Here is a 19,085-nt window from a genome sequence, read left to right on the forward strand (position 1 = left end):
GGGGGCTGGGAGCTGGCACGGAGCGACGCACCATTCAATTAAACAGGCTCTTGAAAGATTTATTTTCTTTTCACTCACTCAATGTTAACAACAAAAGAGAATCCCGGGGAGCCCACAGGATTTCAGAAATCATTCCTTTTCCAGTGGTGCTTCTACAGAACACAAAACTGATTTGCTTTCCAAGGAGGGTTCTGTTTGGTTGGGCTTTTTTACAACCTCACAAACCGAAGGGATAACACAAGGAATCACTCCAAGTCAGACTCTCCGAGTTATTTCACCACAGAGGAATGTGACTTCACCACGATCATTCATGAGTATGATCCCGGGAAGTGAGACTCTGGATATACACACTGGATTATTTAATCCCTAACAATCTGAACAAAGGAGTTGCCTGGAAAAGAGAATTTTGCCCATTTTGGGGACATGGCTGGGGAAAGAGCTATTTTGCATCTCAGCTACTGAAGATCCATTGAATCCATCGGGAACTAAACCAGCGTGGATGCTACATCAAATTAATGCAATAATTAACATGGTGACTCATAGAGGGAAGTGCAGAGAGCCAGCAGTTGCTCTTGTAACACCTGAGTGCCGATGGCCAAAGTGCCAGGAGGGCATTCCTCTCTGGAATGAGGCTTTCCTGTCTCTAATCCAGGTGCTTCCCATCCTGATGTGTCAGGGAAGGGACACAGAGCAAGGCCACGGGGCTGCTGTGCCCGGTGAATCAGAGCTAAGTGGATCTCCACCAGGCCCAAGGCCAGGGCTAAACCCTTTGCCCCATCTGCACCACTCAAATGCCAAGAATTCCTGATGGCTCTTGTCATGGGATGCACAGGGCAGCTCCCAAATGACCCCAGAACTTTGCCTCGGCAAAGCAGGGTTAAAATCATCAGACAGCAGCAAGGGATTATGGACACCAGGCAAAAAAGGGGATTTCGGACATCCACCAGCAAAATATTGAGGAAAACTGCTCCAAACTGTGTCTGCTGTTACACTCTAGAGTGACTCTTAGGTGAAAGCAAGCCCACAAACTGTCTGTGGATAACTGAACCCTGAAGAAAAGCTCTATGCACATGGAATTCTGGAAGGCAGGCAGCAAAATGATCTAGGAAGCAACAGTGGAAACAAGGTCCTTCCTCTGATACTGGGGGGAACAGCTGCCTACACCTCTGCATCAACATCAGCAGGACTGACTCCAAGCTCTCCCAGGGTTTTTCCTACAGCCCGTTCCACGTCTCTCCATCTCAAAGGCGCTGATCTGTGCTCAGCTGTGTGTGGCAGCTACAAGAAGGGAAGAACAAACACATTCCAGGGGCAGAAAGCAGCCAAACTGCCTGTTGACCACATTGTCCCTGCTGCTCTTGGGTCTTCCCCATAAATGCAGGTTCAGAGTCCTCTGGCCTGGGATGTGTCTGCAGTAGATGGAGTTATCCAGGCTCTTCTTCCCAGAGAGGACTTGAAATGAAAACTAGAAAAGCTGCACGACTCTGAAATGGAGCTCACGGTCCCCCCCTCACCTTTTTGATTTACAATCCCATCCAACTTTGCCCAGGAAAGTGGCCTCCAGGCTCTTCCCACAGCTTAACCCCAAAGGCTGGTGCCGGTGAGGTGAAACCTGAGCTCCCAATGAAGCCAATTCCTCATCTGCTTTAGGGGAAAAAAAAGTGTATATATAAAACCCAAACCTAAGGGGCACTTCCAAGATGATTCTACGATTCCACAGAGAAATCCTGAAGCCTTTGGCTGTGCTGCAATGCCCTCAGTGAATCTGGACTGCCAACAGCCCTTCTGCAGTTGGGTCCAAGAAAGCCTGAGAATTGATGGAGATTGGTATGATCGACTGCATGGGATTCCAGGAGGTCTTTCCTTGTGGCAGCAGAGAAGAGGATCCCACTTCTAAGGGCCTGAAGAGCTTTTCATGGTCTTCAGTAGAAGCTGCTTCCCAGCAAGGAAGTCCCTAAGAATTTAGATATTCTGGAGAACTAGTTCTAGGGGATGAATCTCACATCAACTTCTCACTGCTGCTGGACTGGGAGATGAGAGGATATGGATACATCACAGTGGCCTCTGGTGCAGTTTATTTACAATGGGAATCAGTGCTGGAGAACACCAGGATATTAACAAGCAGGAAACACACTAGGAGGCAAAAAAGAGAGTGGAAGAAAGACCCCGTGTTAGCATCAAGGTATTCTCTGCAAACTCGGCAACAACCTAAAGTTAGCTGTAAAGTCCTTTGGTCTTCTCCCTCTCTCCCTATTTACACATCAACCTACACTATATCCTTTCACTGGATTTAAAATATGCAGTCCACAGTCCTGCATTCCTACAGTTTCAACCCCAAGGGACAAGATAAAGACGAAAATAAATGTAGATGTTGTGCAGCAATACCTCTTTAGCATTGCCACTCTAGCATCACACTTTCTGGTGTTTCCAGCTTTTGTAGAGGAATTCTTAGCTAAAAGCGGGAAGACTTTTCAGGACTGCTTAAGAAACAGACTTACTGTACCACTCACCTGAAATATGATCCTAAAAGAAATCAGCACCTTCTGTGAGGTCTACGCTTCATGGTGCTGTAACTAAGACTTTGGGAATTTTTCCTACCAACCATATCAATCACACCCTTCTCTCACTGCCTGGCTGATCACAGAGGCCTGGCTTCCACAGGCCATTTTGATAAGAAAACACATGAGATAAGTAAGGAAAGTCTGCAAAGTGAAGCACACAGCTTTACCTGCCTCATCTCACCAGTATTTCTTGGCCAAGGGAGTGTGATGCAAGTTGTTTCCACACCACAGGGCCTTGGTTACTTACTAAAATACTATTTAAGCTAAATGCCATAAAATTTGTCATTTTGCCTTCTGGCAGGCTATAAAGAAAGAAATCAGCTTTGCTCCTCCCTTGCAAGGAAGGAGGTTTCATCAGCACATGTAAATACATGAGAAGTTTAAAGGGAACACAAACACCAAATGTATTACTGGCTGTGATTCAGAGCTGTTTGTTTATCTGTGGTTTTTAGCACCATGCTAGAATTCCAACCTCCCACCTCGAGAGCCAAACAGGCAGTGAGAGCAGGACACAGCTCCATGGAGCCTTACCACTGGAATCCACCGATGGGCTCTGTAAACCTATGACGGATCAGGAATGTCGCAACAGCTTCAGCAACCTGAGGGAAGGGAAAAACATCGCTCAGGATTTAAAGGGACACAAAGAGAACAGCAAAGCCAGTCAGTTTTCAAAGCCTGCAGTATTTCCAACAACAGTTCATGTCCTCAGGGTTCTCTTGCTGAATCGAGTTTGCTCCTTTAAAACAAGAGCTCTGTGTAAGACACTTCCAGCTGTACTCAGACACTGAGCCTGCCATCAAGAAGTGACCAAACTTTTTGTCCAGCCATTTCAGTAATTCTTAAAACAATGTCTAAGTTTAGCAGGAAGAAAAGGTAAATTCAGGATGCAAGACGGTGACTTGGAATGGTTTCGGTTGGGACGGACATTAGAGCTCATCCAGTTCCACCCCCTGCCATGGGCAGGGACACCTTCCACTAGACCAGGCTGCTCCAAGCCTCACCCAATCTGTTCAATACTGCTTAGAATGTATAAAAAAAGAGTAACAACTTAACAACTCAGTGTGTTTAGATAAAAATACCTATTTCAGACAGGTAAAGTGAAGCACAGAAAGGCTGAGTTTTAACACAGCTGTCAGTGCAGAATGAGCTTTAAAACCAGATGTGCTCCCAACCACAGGCTCCACTGGCTGCACCACATTCCAGATTCCATCTGGAAACAAACTCCAGCAATGCCCAGAAGCAGCACTGCTCCGTCAAAGCTGCTTCAGGAACATTTGGTTTCTATTTGGAAAATGTGAGCCACCCAACTCAACAAAACACAGACCAACCCCTAAAGCTGCAGCTTAGTGCAAGGGATAGTGGGGAACTGCATGAGGAAAGGAAGAGAGGAGAAATCCACACTCCACATGGGTAGAATTAGGTACATCACCACGAGCCTGAGAGATAAATCCATAACCCAGCCCTGTGGCACATGACGTCTTAGCCAGGGCTTTCCAGACAGCTAAAAAATCCAAGCTGCTTGTGAAAGCCAGTTGTTGTGCCAAAAAATGCCCCTGAAGTATGATCTCTGCTCCATGGTAATGAACAGATCCATTTTTGCATTTCAGACCATGGCTTATGTAGCTTCAGCGCCACGGTGGGGCTCACCTTGTCTGGAGCATCTTCATGGACTGCGTGGCCACACTGTGGGAGGACCTGCATCTGGAATTTCCCTGTGGATTGAGAGAGTCAGCACATGGATCTCACGTTCTGTACCAACTAATCTCACTAAATGTAGCTGGAAAAGAGGCCCCAGGATGGCAGGAGGTCTCAGCAGACTCTACACCGTACACAACCGCTGGCTCCAAAGAAAACATGGACCAGCTGCTTAATTCACCTTCCTGAGGTGTAACTAGAGCAGGTTCCCAGGAGTTAAAATGAAGCTGAACTTCTCAGAGCTTCTCAATGCAGGCAAGTGTCAGAGTTGGAACTGTTATCAGATTAACCTTAAGGTAACATTTATCCTGCTATCCAATGCTACTTTCCAGTACTGGTTGCTCTGGAAAGCTGGGATGGGGGGGGAAAAACCCAACCCAAAACATGAATGAAGATGCTTAATCTTGGTCTGCTGTCTGCCAGAAACACTGGAAGATGGGACAGTTTTGGATGGTCCCAGGTGCTCTAGCTAGGAACATCAGAAATGTAGCTAGAAAGGGAAAAAATGGATTAGAAGGAAGCCCTCACAGACAATCACTCTCATGCAAGAGAAGTGTGGCAGCTCCACTGCTGGGAGCATTGAACACTAGATTGAACAAAACCCATGGCAACGGCCCTTCAAATTGAACCTTTCCCTCCTCACCTTCCCCACCTCTCCTGGACCACAGTTAGAGAACACTTGGGGATGGACTAATTCTTTAATGCCCATTTGTTAGGATATTGACTGTACCCCTAGCAACAAGCTGTCATGCAAAAAGAGCATTACAGTAAGGCTGCAGTAACAATATTAAATATTTACCTTGCATCTGTCCAATGGTCAGATCTTTGTCCAGCCTGTCAACACCTACAATCAAATAAACAAATGCATTGGAGAAAAGCCAGAGAGAACACAACTCTCTGAGCCAGGCTTTACTCCATATTTTAAAGAGACCTTAGCTTGAAAAACAGAAAATAAACACCTCTGACACCCACAACAATGACATTTCACTGCTGCACCTCAAGAAAGTAAAGTGACAGGAAAGAAACAGAGCCAAAAAATGCAAGAGCACAGCCCTCCCTACAACTCAAAAGGATATTTACTTGCTGTATTTCCTATTAAGGTACAAAAAGGGCTTACAGCTGTATTTGACTTTCACTTGAAAAGTTCAAATCACTCCACACTATTTTAAGAGACACAGAGAAGCCCAGGTATTCCCTGGAAACACTGTAGCCCAATGCTGACCCTGTCCTCTGAAATACAAGTGGGACATCACTGAAGTGCTCACCAGGACTGGAAGAGACACGTACCAGCTAAAAGCAAAAGCTTTGGAGTCGGACAGCTTAGGAAGAGGTTGGATAAACCCCTGAACCAGCCATCCCAGTACTTTTCTGTTTTGGCCAGTTCGATTCGCCACGTGTATAAATGCTCCTTCTTTGTCTGCAGGGAGGAGAGAGAGCTCTGCATTAGTGATCAGTAAAACAGCAGAAAGAAAACCAACTCAGGGAGCCACTTGGAAATGCATAAGTATATAGATATAAAAAATAAAAAAATACTGGCTCCCTCTGGTGGATTACATACTTCCAGGGATGACCCTCCTTGCTTCTAAGTATCTCTCCAAATCAAAGTACCTGAGTAAGGAACAAGAAAGTCAGCAGGAACTACACCAAGAGGAGAAGAGCCTTCAGGAGAAGACTGAAGGATTCAGGGCAATCAATTTGCTACTTCTTACTGCCACAAATAGCTCACAAATTGTCTGAACATTTCGACTTGGCTCTCATTCAGTTTTCTCTCCCTGGAGTGGCTCCCTTTCATACCAGAATGATTTGGATAACTACAGGTGACTGCTCTTGCAGGGGAAACTGAAAACACAGTAACGAACTCCCTACCTCTGTGTCATCCTCTTTCTTCCTTTTGTTGACAGAGCCTCCCCCTTCCTCATCCTCATCCTCCTCCTCCTCTTCCTCAATAATTCCCTCTACTATGGCTTTAGGGCATTCAGGACTGGCAGCCCCTTCGCACCTGTGAAAATAAAACCAGAAACTGATTCCCTGACGAAAGAAAAAACTCCAAACCAAAAAACCACCCAGGATTAAACCTAAGGTGTTCAGCAATTTTGCTTGAAGAAATTTTCACTTTCAAGTGCACTTATGCAGCAATAGTATTGTAAAACAGAAAAAATTATTTTAAAATAAACCAAAAGCCACCTACTGTTTGACTTGACCGACCATAGAAACTCTGGCAGATTCGAGATTTCTTATCTGTCCACTTTTTACACTAGGAAAAAAAAATAATCAGAAGACAGACAGAAACATTTACTGAAGAGCTTCAAGAACCAGCAGGCCCAGAAACAGGAGTTAAACTCCTCTACAGCTCAGGATTTCCCCAAACCATTCCCACAGCTCCTGCTCTCACAGTGGCTCACCCTCAACTTATGTGGACCTCCCATTGTCACTGTAACTGTGAGAAAGAGGGAGAAGTGCTGGTGGGGAAACAGTGAAACAGGGTTAAACCCATGCCAGGGCACTGGGAGAGGGCCTGTAAACAGCCAAGGTATATAAACTTAGTTTCCTTCTGGAGTCAAGCTACAAAGACAACTGATTCGAGTGACTGAGCCCAAGCCTTACCTCCACTCAATGGCATTCTCAAGTGACTTGAATGTTTTGGGACGACTCCTTAGGAAGTTCTGCATGCTGTTCAAGGCATCCATGGCTGTACCTAAAAGCAAATGACATCATCTACATCAACTTCATGGCATCTGATGAAATTACTGCCACATCCCTCTATACACAACTGGCTGCAACACCCTCAGAGAGAGCTGGAGCTCCCTGGGGATATAATGCTAAGGAAAGTACAGATAGTATTTCTGAGCCAACAGTCACACTGGAAAATTACTATTTGAATAGGTAGGATGTTCAGATATTAAGAGCAGCAAATATTTATCAGCACCAAGCACTACAGCAAAAGCCACAGTCTTCCCCACCAAGAAAGTATTTCAAAGGAATTAGTTCCATGGTCTAGTTGACAAGGTGGTGTTAGGTTCATAGGTTGGACTCGATGATCTCAGAGGTCTTTTCCAACCTAGCTGATTCTCTGATTCTGTGAAATTAGCAGGAAAAAAGCAAACAGAGAGTCCAGCTGGGAAAAGGAAAAGGAAGGGTCACACTGGAAAGATTTTTGTGTGGGTAGGATCTGTTAGTAGAATGGAATTGGTTTAACAATGGGGCAAAACTTTCTGTATTCAGGGATTTGGGGCGAAGAGAAGAGGGGGAAGGCAGAAGCCCACCTGAAGGGCTGAAAGCCTCTGAGGGCACCCACACTCACCTTCCACAACGTCGATCATGCAGAGCCCCAGCAAACTCGGCACCAGGTTGGCGACGGCCGTGTGCACGGCGATGGCCCCCCCCATGCTGTGCCCAATCAACATGATGGGCGGGGGCAGGTCCCCGTACAGCGCTTCCACCACGTTCCCCACGTCTCTGCCAAGGGAGAGCAAACCATGGATGGCACCTCCACCTCCAGGGGAGGACAAGGGACACCCCCGAGACGGGTGTGCAGCTCCAAAGCCTCTTCTAACCCACAGGCAACAGATAAGTTTATTCTCCTGTCACTGCTTCATCTTAGTACCAATGCAGGAAACCCTGCAAGCCAATGCTTTCCTGATCATCCATGTAATTTCTCTTTTTATTAGCAGAAAATCCTCATTTAAAAGATACAAATTTAAAAGAAATTCAAGCAACCTGGTCTAGTGGAAGGTGTCCTTGCCCATGTGGCTGAAATTTATAGTCTCTTCCCACCCAAATTCTGTGATTCCTTGTAGAAAACATTTTAGGTTGACACTTGCTGGTGGGAATGTTAAAAGGTGAGGAAAAGCTGTCAAATCATCTTGCATGGAAGCACAAACCAAGAAATTAATTGTTCTGAAAAGAAGAAACTGGAATTAGAGAGAGAAAAATAACTGGGCCCTACTGACCATGACAAAGATGAACAACACTGAGCACGAGCAAAAAGATTGAGACTCTCTATGAACACAGATGCCACAAGGCAAGGGGAAATTTCCCCATCCTTTCCACAGCAGACCTACTTTAAACTGAAGCTGTCACTTGACACTTTTCCCAGGACGGGAAAGCTGGCTAGTATGATTCTCAAACCCCAAAACAGCAGCAGAACTAACGGCTGAAATCTACTGAAGAGCAGTTTAAAGACACCCCAACTGGCTTTCCTGACTACAACCATTCAGAGGAACCTGAGAACTGAGCAGTATTGGAAATGGAAAACAAGTGAAGAAATGAATGGGCTGACCAGCTTATTTGCTCTGCTAGAGAAAATTGCTTGAGGATTTGATTTAAAAGAACAAACATGAAAACCAGTTATAATTTAAGGCTCCTATTTAAAAGATATTCAGGACTAAGTTTCAAGCTCATTGCTAAGAAGAGGGGAAGGTTTCAAAACAAAAGGAACTTGCTTTCCCCCCAGTGGGAGCAGTGCTGCTCCAGATCTAAAATATTCTAATTATTTAATCCGGCATCTCCTCAGGACAGTTACACATCAGGATCTGACAAGGCATAAGCAGCAGGAATAAGGTATACAATGGAAGTCAGAATACATTTCACACATGGCCTCCCCTCAACAAACCAAGTGGATTTGTCCATGGGAAGGTTACAAAATCCTTCATCATTTAGTTGTAGTCACAGCAAAGAGTCTCTTTGTACTAAATATGGGCAGAACATAATGTGCTTAGCAGTGGGTATTTGTTTTTCTTACAGTTTTGTCAAGAGGGGGATGGATTTGCATGCCAAAGCGGGTCATGACAGCTTGAAAAAGCAACTCTGTGCTTGAAAATCCTGTGCCTGTGACCCAGACTTTGGGACTGTCACCAGGCCAACGCGGGCCCGCTCTGAACACTCGTTCCAAGAAGAGCCAAACTGGTGATTTCAGGCTAAAATACCCCATGGATGTCTAAGGAAAGCAGTCCACCTCCATTAGGAACTCTTTGGCAAGTGTTACAGCATGTTGCAGGTTTGAAGTGCTCACTGTTTAAAAACTCAGAGTACCTGGAGAACACCACCAGTTCGGAATCTGACTCAGCCAGGAGAGACGTAATTTCAAACTGCTCCAGAATGGAAGATAAAGAAGAGATAACTACCAGGATCACATGAAATTAAACTATCTTCCAGCTCCTTTGAATGAAGGCTGTGTGCCCTCAAGTAGTTTATTGTTCAGCCAAGGAAAGAAAATGGAGCTTTGTGAAAAGGGAAATGAGCTTAAGTTTCCTTACTTCGACATAGTCTCTGCAGACAGATCTTCGGGATTCCTTACTTTCGTTTCTCCTGAAAAAAACCCAACCCAAGTTAAGTTCACTTAAGTTGAAAAACTTCAGGCCCCCTCAGGACTTAGAGCAGTGACTGTACAAAGCTTTTAGGCACAGACATGTAGAGCAAGCCTACTGCAATGAACATGAATAATTAAGAAACACAGAATTAACAGGAACACTTGGTACTATGGGTAGGAAACACTGCCCGTAACTGTTCTTAATGGATGTTAAAATGAAAGAACAGCCCTTGTTTCTCATGACAAAGACCACCTCTAGGTTATGGAAATCTGAATGAGGGCTTGGTGGAAGGAACTAGTCCACCACTGTCTCGCACAAAAGTTGAGGGGGTCTCAGCTTCTGACAGAAGCCAGTCTTCCATCCCTGCTTTCGAATCCAAATTGGGATACCTTAAGGATGTTTCCCTAGTCATCCTGTGAGGAATTCATTGCATCTCCTTTAAAAACTGGGAGTGTGTAACACACTGATTTGACTCGACTTATTTCTTTGACTTACCATGGCCTCGGAGGTCTAAAGCCACAATCCTACACTGGATCCTGTTAATGATTGCAGACTGCAAGGAGAGAGGGAGAGAATATTGTTTGCAAAATGGGATTAGCAACAACAAGAACTCCCTAAAAACCCTTCACGGCCACAGAAGTGGCTGAACCTGGATTGGATGGGGTGTTACAAAGCACAAGCAAAAAGAATCCACAAGACTATCCTTAATGGGCCAAAGCCCCATCGTTGTTAGCACTGTTACCAGGGACAATTATTTCACTGTGCCTAAGACGTGACGTATGTTTCCTGGGATTGTGAATTCAAGCCCTGCAGCACCTCTGAAAACTGGAACGGCAGTGGGATTACAGACACCAAAGGGATTCCCCCGCTCTCCGAGCCCCACACAGTATAGAATTACGCTTGGCTTCATGGCTGACATGGAGGTGAAGCAGCTGCTTTGCAGTACACGTTCAGTTTGCTCTCAAAGAAAGGAATTTTACAGGCTGAAATGTATAAAAATTGATTAGTCCAAAGAGGTCAGGGGAAACAAGTGAGGAATCTTTTTAAGGTAAGGCAGGGCATAATAATTGCAACACAGTTACGGCTCTATTTGTCCCTGACAGATCAATTTAACTACGTTATTTCAGGCATCACAAAGATTAAGTGGCATGTTTTGTTGACAGGAAGACTTCTGTGTTAAGGAATCATTGATTATTTAAATAACAGCCCTGCAGGAGTGGGGGAATTTGCTGAGGGATTCTTAATAGAACCACCTACACAACTGGCAAAAGCTACCCAGACCTCAAAGCTACCCAGTCCTCTTCTTTTGATTTTTCAGCTATTTGATTCTTAAATGACTGGAGCAGTTGCTTTCCCCAAACCAAATGAATCCACAAATTAGTATTTTCCAGCCCCTAAAAACAGCCCAAACCCTTCACCTGCAAGGTGCCCAGGCACCTAAGCAATAACCCCAACCACACAAAGATAATACTGTTATCTTTTATAATACTGTTTTGCAGTGTTTCCCAGAGGTGAATGGATAACTGCCTTCCACACTCAGAGAGCTTCATTTCCACACATTTATTTCTACAGAGCAGCAGCTTTACTTACAGTAAACACAGCCCAGGACAGAGCAGAGTGGCCTCCACCATGTAACAGCAGCAAGACAGGCCCCTCCAACCCACTTTTGTAAATTCGAAAAGTGTATGAACAGTTAAGGACATTTCACAGAGTTACTTCAAGGCAGTTGAATGAATTTTGGAGCTTGCTATACCTAACAGTATTTTATTTCTAGCCTTCTGTACCCAAGGCCTTGTTTCTCTGACCAACAGGAATGTTCAAGCATTACCTGGACAAAAATGTAACTCAACTTAAGCTTCAAGAGTTGTTCTCCTGCTGCCCAGGTTTTCTCCCCCCATAATTCACTCACCTCCCGTCCTTTTCGCTATGGGCACAACAGTGAACTAAGAGAAAACTAGAAATCCATTTGTAAAAAAGATGGATAGTTATTTTTTACACAGGCAGATAATGAGAGGACAAGGGAATGGTTTTAAGCTGGAAGAAGGGAGATTTAGATCAAATGTTTGTAAGAAATTCTTCCCTGGGAGGGTGGGGAGGCCCTGGCACAGGGTGCCCAGAGAAGCTGTGGCTGCCCCTGGATCCCTGACAGTGTCCAAGGCCAGGTTGGATGGGGCTTGGAGCAGCCTGGGACTGTGGAAGGTGTCCCTGCCCACGGCAGGGGGTGGCACTGGATGGGCTTTAAGGTCCCTTCCAACCCAGATGCTCTGGTGACTCCATGATTCATGATGTGCACCTTGTCCACATTTGATGAAGGGCTGTGCACTCCCCCAGGGGTTTAATGTAAAATAGAAAACATAATAGACCTATTTGGATAGGTTGTGCATAGAAGCATGCCAAGTTTAACCAAATCATAGTTGTTTAGGATTTATTCTGTTCCCTTCAGCAGAAGCTTGAGCTCCCATATGAAAGTCTGTGGACAGACTGAACTGTGGAAGCAGCTGAATTCATGATTGGGTTGGTGCCCGCTGCTCTGCCCCAGGGACCTGCTAGAGCTCCAGCACATCCCCTTTGTGTACAAAGCCCAGCTGATGAAGTGACTTGTCTTATGTGTTGGTCACAGTTTCAGGCACTGAACAGAGATGTCACACCTCCCAGTGTGTTTGGAGAGAAATAACTTGAAAGTTTGGTTTTCTTAATGGCATTCCTGATCTTGGAGAGGAAACAGCTGCAGAAAAATCTCTGGCTGACACTGCCAGAAGACACTGGTGGCATCACAGCGTCTGCCTTGGCCAGAAATTTGGAAGTATTTATTCACATCTATGTGTTTCCGTCGAGGTTTATCTGTTGTACTGCTGCTATTAATCCTGAGCAGACAGTTCACTGATTGCCAGTTAACTAACTGTAGTTAATAAAAATCAGTGAACAGCTTTGGTCCTGACATGGTTTGAATTACGAGAACCTGATGAGTGTTTCCCTGCAAAATATGCTATCAAACTGCTGGAAACAGTTTTTTTTAATTAATGATTACTAAAGAAGCAATTGTCAGGAACTGACCTTGCTAGATACAGTTTAACTATCAGCATAGAAGGGACAGTTCTAGTTACTGACACTGAACCCTGCAAGAGACATAATGGAAGATGAGAAGGAACACATGAAAAAGCTGAAAAACCCCAATAAACTAAAAATGTGCTATCTCTTAGATTATGACAAGTTCAATATGAAAAAAAGGATATATCCTTGCCAGTGTCATTTTCTACCACAACATCCTCCATAGACTCAAAGTACTGGCTCCAAAGCACTGGTGAAAAATCACGCTTTCTTCCAGGGCTGCAAGACAGAAAAAAATTCCATAGGAAAGAGTTATTTTTAAAGTCTTCCACTGAAATTGGCATCCAGGCCTCCTCTCACTGAAGAGAACACGCTGGTGTTACACAACAGCGCAGGACTGGAAGCAAACAATGCATCAGTGAAATTCCCATACAACTACAATATTCAGAATTTTATTGTCAGTGAAGAAATCCTCCCCTTTTTCCCCTCCCTAATTGTTGCTAAATGTAGTGGAAACAGAGAAAAGAGTATTTTCCTCATCAAGTAATTCCAAGGAAGACTGAACAATGGTGATTTAGACTACACAGACCCAAGCCAAGGGAAAATAAACAGAACAATGATACTGTCCCCGTACAACCTCCGAGTTTGCAATGACCCACAGACAAAAGGTGCCCAGCTGACAAACCAATTTATTTTTTGGTTCCTTCAAAAGGTGCAGCTGTGCCCTCTCCTTGTATCCCCATTACTGACAAAAGGCTCTGCAATCAGAATTTTCCTGATGACTCAGTTGATGCAGAATCTGTTTCTCAGGCTGGTATTTACTCAATAAGGCTAAAAGAGTAGTGCTTAATTTTGGAAGTGGCATAATTAGGCTCAATTCGAGCCCAGGATACAGGATGAGTAACAGTGCACCATTTTAACCACCATGTTTTTGCACTTCAACTCTTCTGGGGGAGGCAGGCAGGCAGCACAGAATATTAAAATCAAGCATGGGCGTGAGGGGTGAAAGACCTTCCCAGCAGAAAAATCCCTGCTGAAAAAGCTTCTCCTGAATTCTTGGCTTCCTAAAGAAATAGAAAAGAACAGACAAAGCAGCTTTTCCATTTTGTAGAAACAAAATTTCTGTTTCCCCTGGTGTTTCTAGGATATGAAACATAAACCAGCCAGCCCCTGAATAGACCAAATTCCCTCCTGTGGGTTTCCAGACTTCTTGTCAGATGTCAATTAAATAAACTGAGATGTCACACACCTACATAAATCCAGAAAATATTAATCTCTTTTACCGCCTCAGCTTAATCTCACTCTCTGATCAAGGAAAAAAATATCACATTCCAAGCTTAATTTTTCTCTGGAAGCCATCCCAGCCCTGATCACATGGTCTGTCCATACCAGTTCTGGTTCTTTCTGGAGATGGAGAGAACTGCCCACAGCTTGGATGATTTCCCTTCTCCGGTTTTTGAATAGGTAGGATGTGCAGTTAGCGAAAATAAATTCCACCACCCTTTCAAAATGCAACATTTCAACTGCAGTCAGACTTTTGCACCGCAAGTTACAGCTGGTTTTAGGTTCCACTGCCCTGAGCAATTCCAGGTGATCAGTAAACATTGTCATCTGCCCGGCTACAGCCCTTCCCACATAATCCATAAATCTGGTGAACAGCAGGAACTCCCTGGTAATCCACCCCTGTGTACTACTGTGACACCAGAAATCTGTAAGGGAATTCTCTTACCTACAGGGGAGGCAGAGCATGGGGAAGTGGCTGATTGATTGTGTCATGCATGATGAAGAGTTTTGGCTGTGTGCCAAATGAAGCCATTTTTGTGGAAGCAGGGCTACAGGATGGACAGCCACTGTTACACGGGGGAACACAGCAGCCTCTTGGCTGGTGCAAAGAAATCACCTTTCACCAGACCAGGTTGCTTCAAGCCCCATCCAACCTGGCCTTGGACACTCCAGGGATGAGTATTTTTGTGTCTCCTCCAAATGCCATTTCTGACAGCAGAGATCCAATGCTAAAATTTTCATGCAAGAGGTGGGCAGATGCTAATTCCAGAGCAGATCCATGGAGAGTTTCTCATGAATTGCAAGAGGAATCCATGAAACCACAGCAGAACCCTTCCCTAGGAGCCTGCCACATGGATGTATTTAGCACCATTAGTCAACGCTTCAAATTCAGCTGAACGAGAGTTAATACCTGCAGAGAAAATGTTAGTAGTTGTGTCATACGTGAAGTAGCTGGGAAAAACATACACCAGAACTCCTATGTTTGCAAGGGAATTGGAGCAGAAAGCGAAGAGGAGCTGGGAATTAAAACTATTGTCACCCCTGATGCAAATACGTGTAGGTTGTGATTTAAAACAAAATACTCGTCTCCAAGCAAGGCTGGGAAAACATGAGTGACCTCAGGTTTAACACTGAACCCCCAAAAGGGCAGAAAAAATGTGTCGTTTTCCACAAAATCCCAGGTGACCGCAGAGAGCTGTGCAAAGACATTTCTCCAAAGAAAAGAATAAGTATCTTTGAATTTGAGTTTTTCTAGAGCTGCTTTTTTTAGCAAAACATCAACACACATTCAAAATTAGAAGTGTGCCCAATAAACAGCAGCTGTGGTTTTGCACCTTCCTATGCTGAAGCCGTATTTTGCTGACCAAATATTTAAGCTGACAGAACTAATTACAGCTTTTTAAAGTATCCAGCAAGCCAAAACAGAAATGGATCTGACATAATAACTTTTCTAGAATGATCCTTAAACTCCAAGCCAGCCAGGCAGCATATGAAACTGATGAAACTGGAATTACAAAACAAATTCTGGGCACCCTCTGCAGCTGTTTTATCCTATTGTGCAGTTCGTCCTCTTTATCATGTCCTCGATCCCTAGGATGCCCACATGGCTCAGCAAATCTCTCCCCAATTTTTGAAGGGGTTTTCTCTCAGGTTATTTTCCTAAAATGAAAAAAAAAAAAAAAAAAAAAATTGCACCAAGCAGAAGGAACCATTTTCAGAAAGTCCTTTTTCTGCTGAGAGCCCCTATTTAAAACTACTAAAGCAAATATAGAACAAGTGCATGAATCAAGAGATTTCATTCTCGCATCATATTTGAACCCAACCAAATCAAACATCATCTACAAGTAAGAACTGCCACGGCTGACAAGTTGCATTTAGAAATTCTAAAAATTGACAAGGACAGTATCTTAAGTTCTGCCTTAGAGATGCTGAATACATAAAATGTTTCTTTATTAAAAGGATTCCAGGGGAAAAAAATGGATTAAAAAAGAAAAAATTAGTTGGAATTGCCATGATCAAATGACACAGATCTGATCCAATCAAGCCCTTCTAGATAATTAAAAGATCTTCAGAGATTGTACGTGATTTTTACTCACACTGGAAAGGAACAGCAAACTGACTTATATTTTTAAATCCCATCCAGGTGCTTAACTCTGAATGAGCCACTAGCAAAAAACTAAAGGCAAAAAACAAGACAGAAAATGCAGAAGCTGCTACAGCTGCTGAGATCTGCTGCCGTGGGTCTGGGGCCTTTTGCTCCACCAGTGACTTTACACACTCTATTATTTGATTTCCCCACAGAACACAAAATCAGGCCATAAAACCTGATTTTGTTTCCATTTCAGTCGAGCAATTCGAAGGAATCACTTGCAACATGCAGGCAATTCCCAACAGAGCCTTGGCCATGAGCACTCCTTAAAGAAATGGACACTGAATTCCTCTCCGTGGCTGTTTCACGTATTGCTCGAGCTGAAGAGAAGCTCCAGCTTCCTTTGGAAAGAGCCTTTTGGAACTGTCATTTCATTGGACAATTCTGTTGGAGAGCACTTAAGTCCAGGGCGGAGAGGACTGTGCTAGCAAAGCAGGAATCAATGCCATGTGCTATGAAATACAATGAAATTCTAAGCACACATCCCATGCTCCCGCAAAACCCAGTCCAAGCTACGTCGCAGGAGCCATGCTGGATATCGGGGAGAATTCCTTCCCCAGAAGGGCTGTCCAGCCCTGGCACAGCTGCCCGCAGCAGTGGTGGAGTCCCCATCCCTGGAGGGATTTAAAGCCGTGTGGATGCGGCACTTGGGGACAGGGGTCAGCGGTGGCCTTGGCAGTGCTGGGGGATGGTTGGACTCCATGATCTTAGAGGGCTTTTCCAACCTGAACAATTCCATGATTCAATTTGCTTCGGCCCGTTTGACTTCTCAAATGAGATTCCCCCATAGAGAGACATAAGAAAGTGATTGTACTGAAAAATAGCAAAAAAAGAATAAACTTTAAAGAAGAAGCTAGAAACAAGTCTATTTTCACATATCTAAATGCAGCAACAGGTGCCTTTTTTTACGAACTACTGAAACATATTAACCTTTTAATGGCATAGTACCGAAAAATGTAAGACTTTATTTCAGTTAAGTCCTCAGTAAATTGTATTTTTCTGTAGCAATGTCACATGCTTGACCCTCTACTTCTCAAGATCTCCTTTCAGCCACACCACAGTCACATTAAGATGACCTGCATGGTGGAAAAAAAAGGGAATAAAAAGAAAGTGCCCAGCACACCAGTCAGAGGATTTAGCCATGGAAAAATCAGGTTGCTGGCACTCATGGATATTAAGTTTAAATCCATTTTAACACCCTGGCTTCCAATTCAAGAAATTGAAAGCGCAGAAATAAATCACATTTATAAATGCGAGATGCTTAATGCAGCAAATAAACGTTTTCCTAAGTTTAGTTATTTTTGTTCCCTGTAAAAGTTTGAATTTTGAAGGACTATTTCAGTGCAGCCCTGTACATCTGCCAGCACGGTAAAATCACACTGGGTTTTCCCTGTACAACTAATCCCATTCTCTTTTGGTGGAATTCCCTTCGGGTGGAATCTTGCACTTGTTTGTACTGAACTGAACCTTGATAAACTCAGCTTAAGCTAAACTTTCTATCCCACTTCCTCTTGTTTCCTTTTCACAGAAGCCCCAAGCCCCTCCAGATGAGGCCATTCCACGGTGGACGTGCAGCGCCTCCCACAACAGGAACATCACCTGTAAAGGGATTTACTGGGTGGCAGAGTGGTAAATCAAAACTACAGCTGTGCCGTGTCACCACAACATGATTATGAACTACTCCCCACTGCTTCCAAGGGAAGAATTCCAGGGGAATTCTTGATCCTTAACTGTGACACTGGATTTTGTATCAGTGCTCTCTGAAAGCATTTGAAAAAGAAAAAACAGGTTTATAAAATGGCAGAAAATAAACTTTTCTTCATAATCATTTCCCTAACAGCATTTAAAACCCCTCCAATGCATGGAAAGAGAGGAAGAATTATACAAATTAATACATGTTACACCCCTAGACACTAGTCCAACTTCTCCCACAGCTCCCAAAATGTGCTCTCAACCCCTGCTTAAAAGACTTAAGAGTATCCCAGATTTAAGCAGGGATTAAAGTCATTTGGCAGAGCTCACCTACTTCACATGGGTGCCTGCGGCTGAGAAGTCCGGTTTCACAGCATCATGGAATATTCTGAGTTGGAAAGGGACCCACCACAAGGATGATCAAAGTCCAACTCCAGCTTAGGAATTCAACTCCTGAGAATTTCCGTACACCTCTCCCCCAGCCAACCTCTGAGGTACCACCCAGACATCGTGCTTGACCCTTCCTCCAAAAACTGATGGCAAAAGAACTGGGAGAAAAGGGCTGGAGAGTTGATCCCAGCACCTGCCACCTTCCCCCAGCCCTAAGGATACTCTGGGCAGTGACACCTTTACCCGATGCGGCTGGAGAAGCCTGATCCAGATGTCACTCTCCTGGATCACTGGGAAGCAGGATCAACCCTCCCTCCAGACCCCCTAAGAATGACCACCCCTCCCTCCAGATCCCCAGTAATGACCATTCCCTCTGTCCAGATCAACCAGTACGAGCCCAGCCTCCCTTCGGACTCCCCCCCAATATGAGCCCACCTCCCTCCAGACCCCTTCAGTAATGGCCATTCCCTCCGTTCGGATCCACCAGTACGAGCCCCCTCTCTCCAGACTCCCCAATGACCATTCCCTCCGTCCAGATCCCCCGATCATGGCCATTCCCTCCCTCCGGACCCCCGATCATGACCATTCCCTCCGTCCAGACCCCGGAATCACGTGCCTCCCTTCCTTGTAGATCCCCCCAATAAAGACCACCCGTCCCTCCAGACCCCCAATACGAGCCCTTCTCCCTCCAGAGCCTCCTCTCCGTTGTAACCTCTCTCCCCAAACTCCCCCCCCGATCCCCGCATCCGCCCCTGCCCTTCCCCCGCCTACCCCATGCGCATCTTGGATCCGGACTGGCCGCCGCCGCCGGGCAACGGGGGCCGCGGCGGGAGGCGGCCCAGATGCAGCTGCTTCTCCAGGGCCGACATGACAGCGAGGGACACACCGGGAATACCGGGAACACCGGGACCCCCGAACCACCCCCGCCGCCCCGCCCCGCGCCGCCGGAAGCGGCCT

At 45.0% G+C, this 19,085-nt stretch overlaps 1 protein-coding gene across 2 annotated transcripts; it reads right to left on the bottom strand.

The window, feature by feature from the left end:
* Positions 1–33: 33 nt before the first annotated feature.
* PPME1 (protein phosphatase methylesterase 1) lies at positions 34–19,055 on the bottom strand. Of its 2 annotated transcripts, none has more exons than XM_048328532.1 (14): positions 18,900–19,055; positions 12,799–12,892; positions 11,156–11,248; positions 10,061–10,118; positions 9,512–9,563; positions 7,558–7,712; positions 6,861–6,951; positions 6,445–6,510; positions 6,123–6,255; positions 5,544–5,673; positions 5,056–5,100; positions 4,209–4,273; positions 3,093–3,160; positions 34–2,133 (listed from the first exon to the last, which is right to left on the bottom strand). In XM_048328532.1, exons 1-14 carry the CDS (start codon positions 18,995–18,997, stop codon positions 2,115–2,117), a joined length of 1,167 nt encoding a protein of 388 aa, XP_048184489.1. In that variant the 5' UTR covers positions 18,998–19,055; the 3' UTR covers positions 34–2,114. The 2 variants fall into 2 exon arrangements, with proteins under 2 accessions (XP_048184489.1, XP_048184495.1); XM_048328538.1 differs by lacking the exon at positions 18,900–19,055 and adding an exon at positions 18,069–18,430.
* Between the last annotated feature and the right edge of the window lie 30 nt (positions 19,056–19,085).

This window comes from Corvus hawaiiensis, chromosome 2, assembly GCF_020740725.1.
Source record: "Corvus hawaiiensis isolate bCorHaw1 chromosome 2, bCorHaw1.pri.cur, whole genome shotgun sequence".
Lineage (NCBI taxonomy): Eukaryota > Metazoa > Chordata > Aves > Passeriformes > Corvidae > Corvus > Corvus hawaiiensis.

Bases quoted from the DNA above. Each gene is read 5' to 3' on its own strand.
- PPME1 (XM_048328532.1), bottom strand. From the start codon at position 18,997: ATGTCGGCCCTGGAGAAGCAGCTGCATCTGGGCCGCCTCCCGCCGCGG. The intron at 4,274-5,055 runs GTAAATATTTAA...CTCAATCCACAG, and splicing joins GACCATTGGACAGATGCAAG to GGAAATTCCAGATGCAGGTC. The intron at 3,161-4,208 runs GTGAGCCCCACC...CCCTTCCCTCAG, and splicing joins ATGAAGATGCTCCAGACAAG to GTTGCTGAAGCTGTTGCGAC.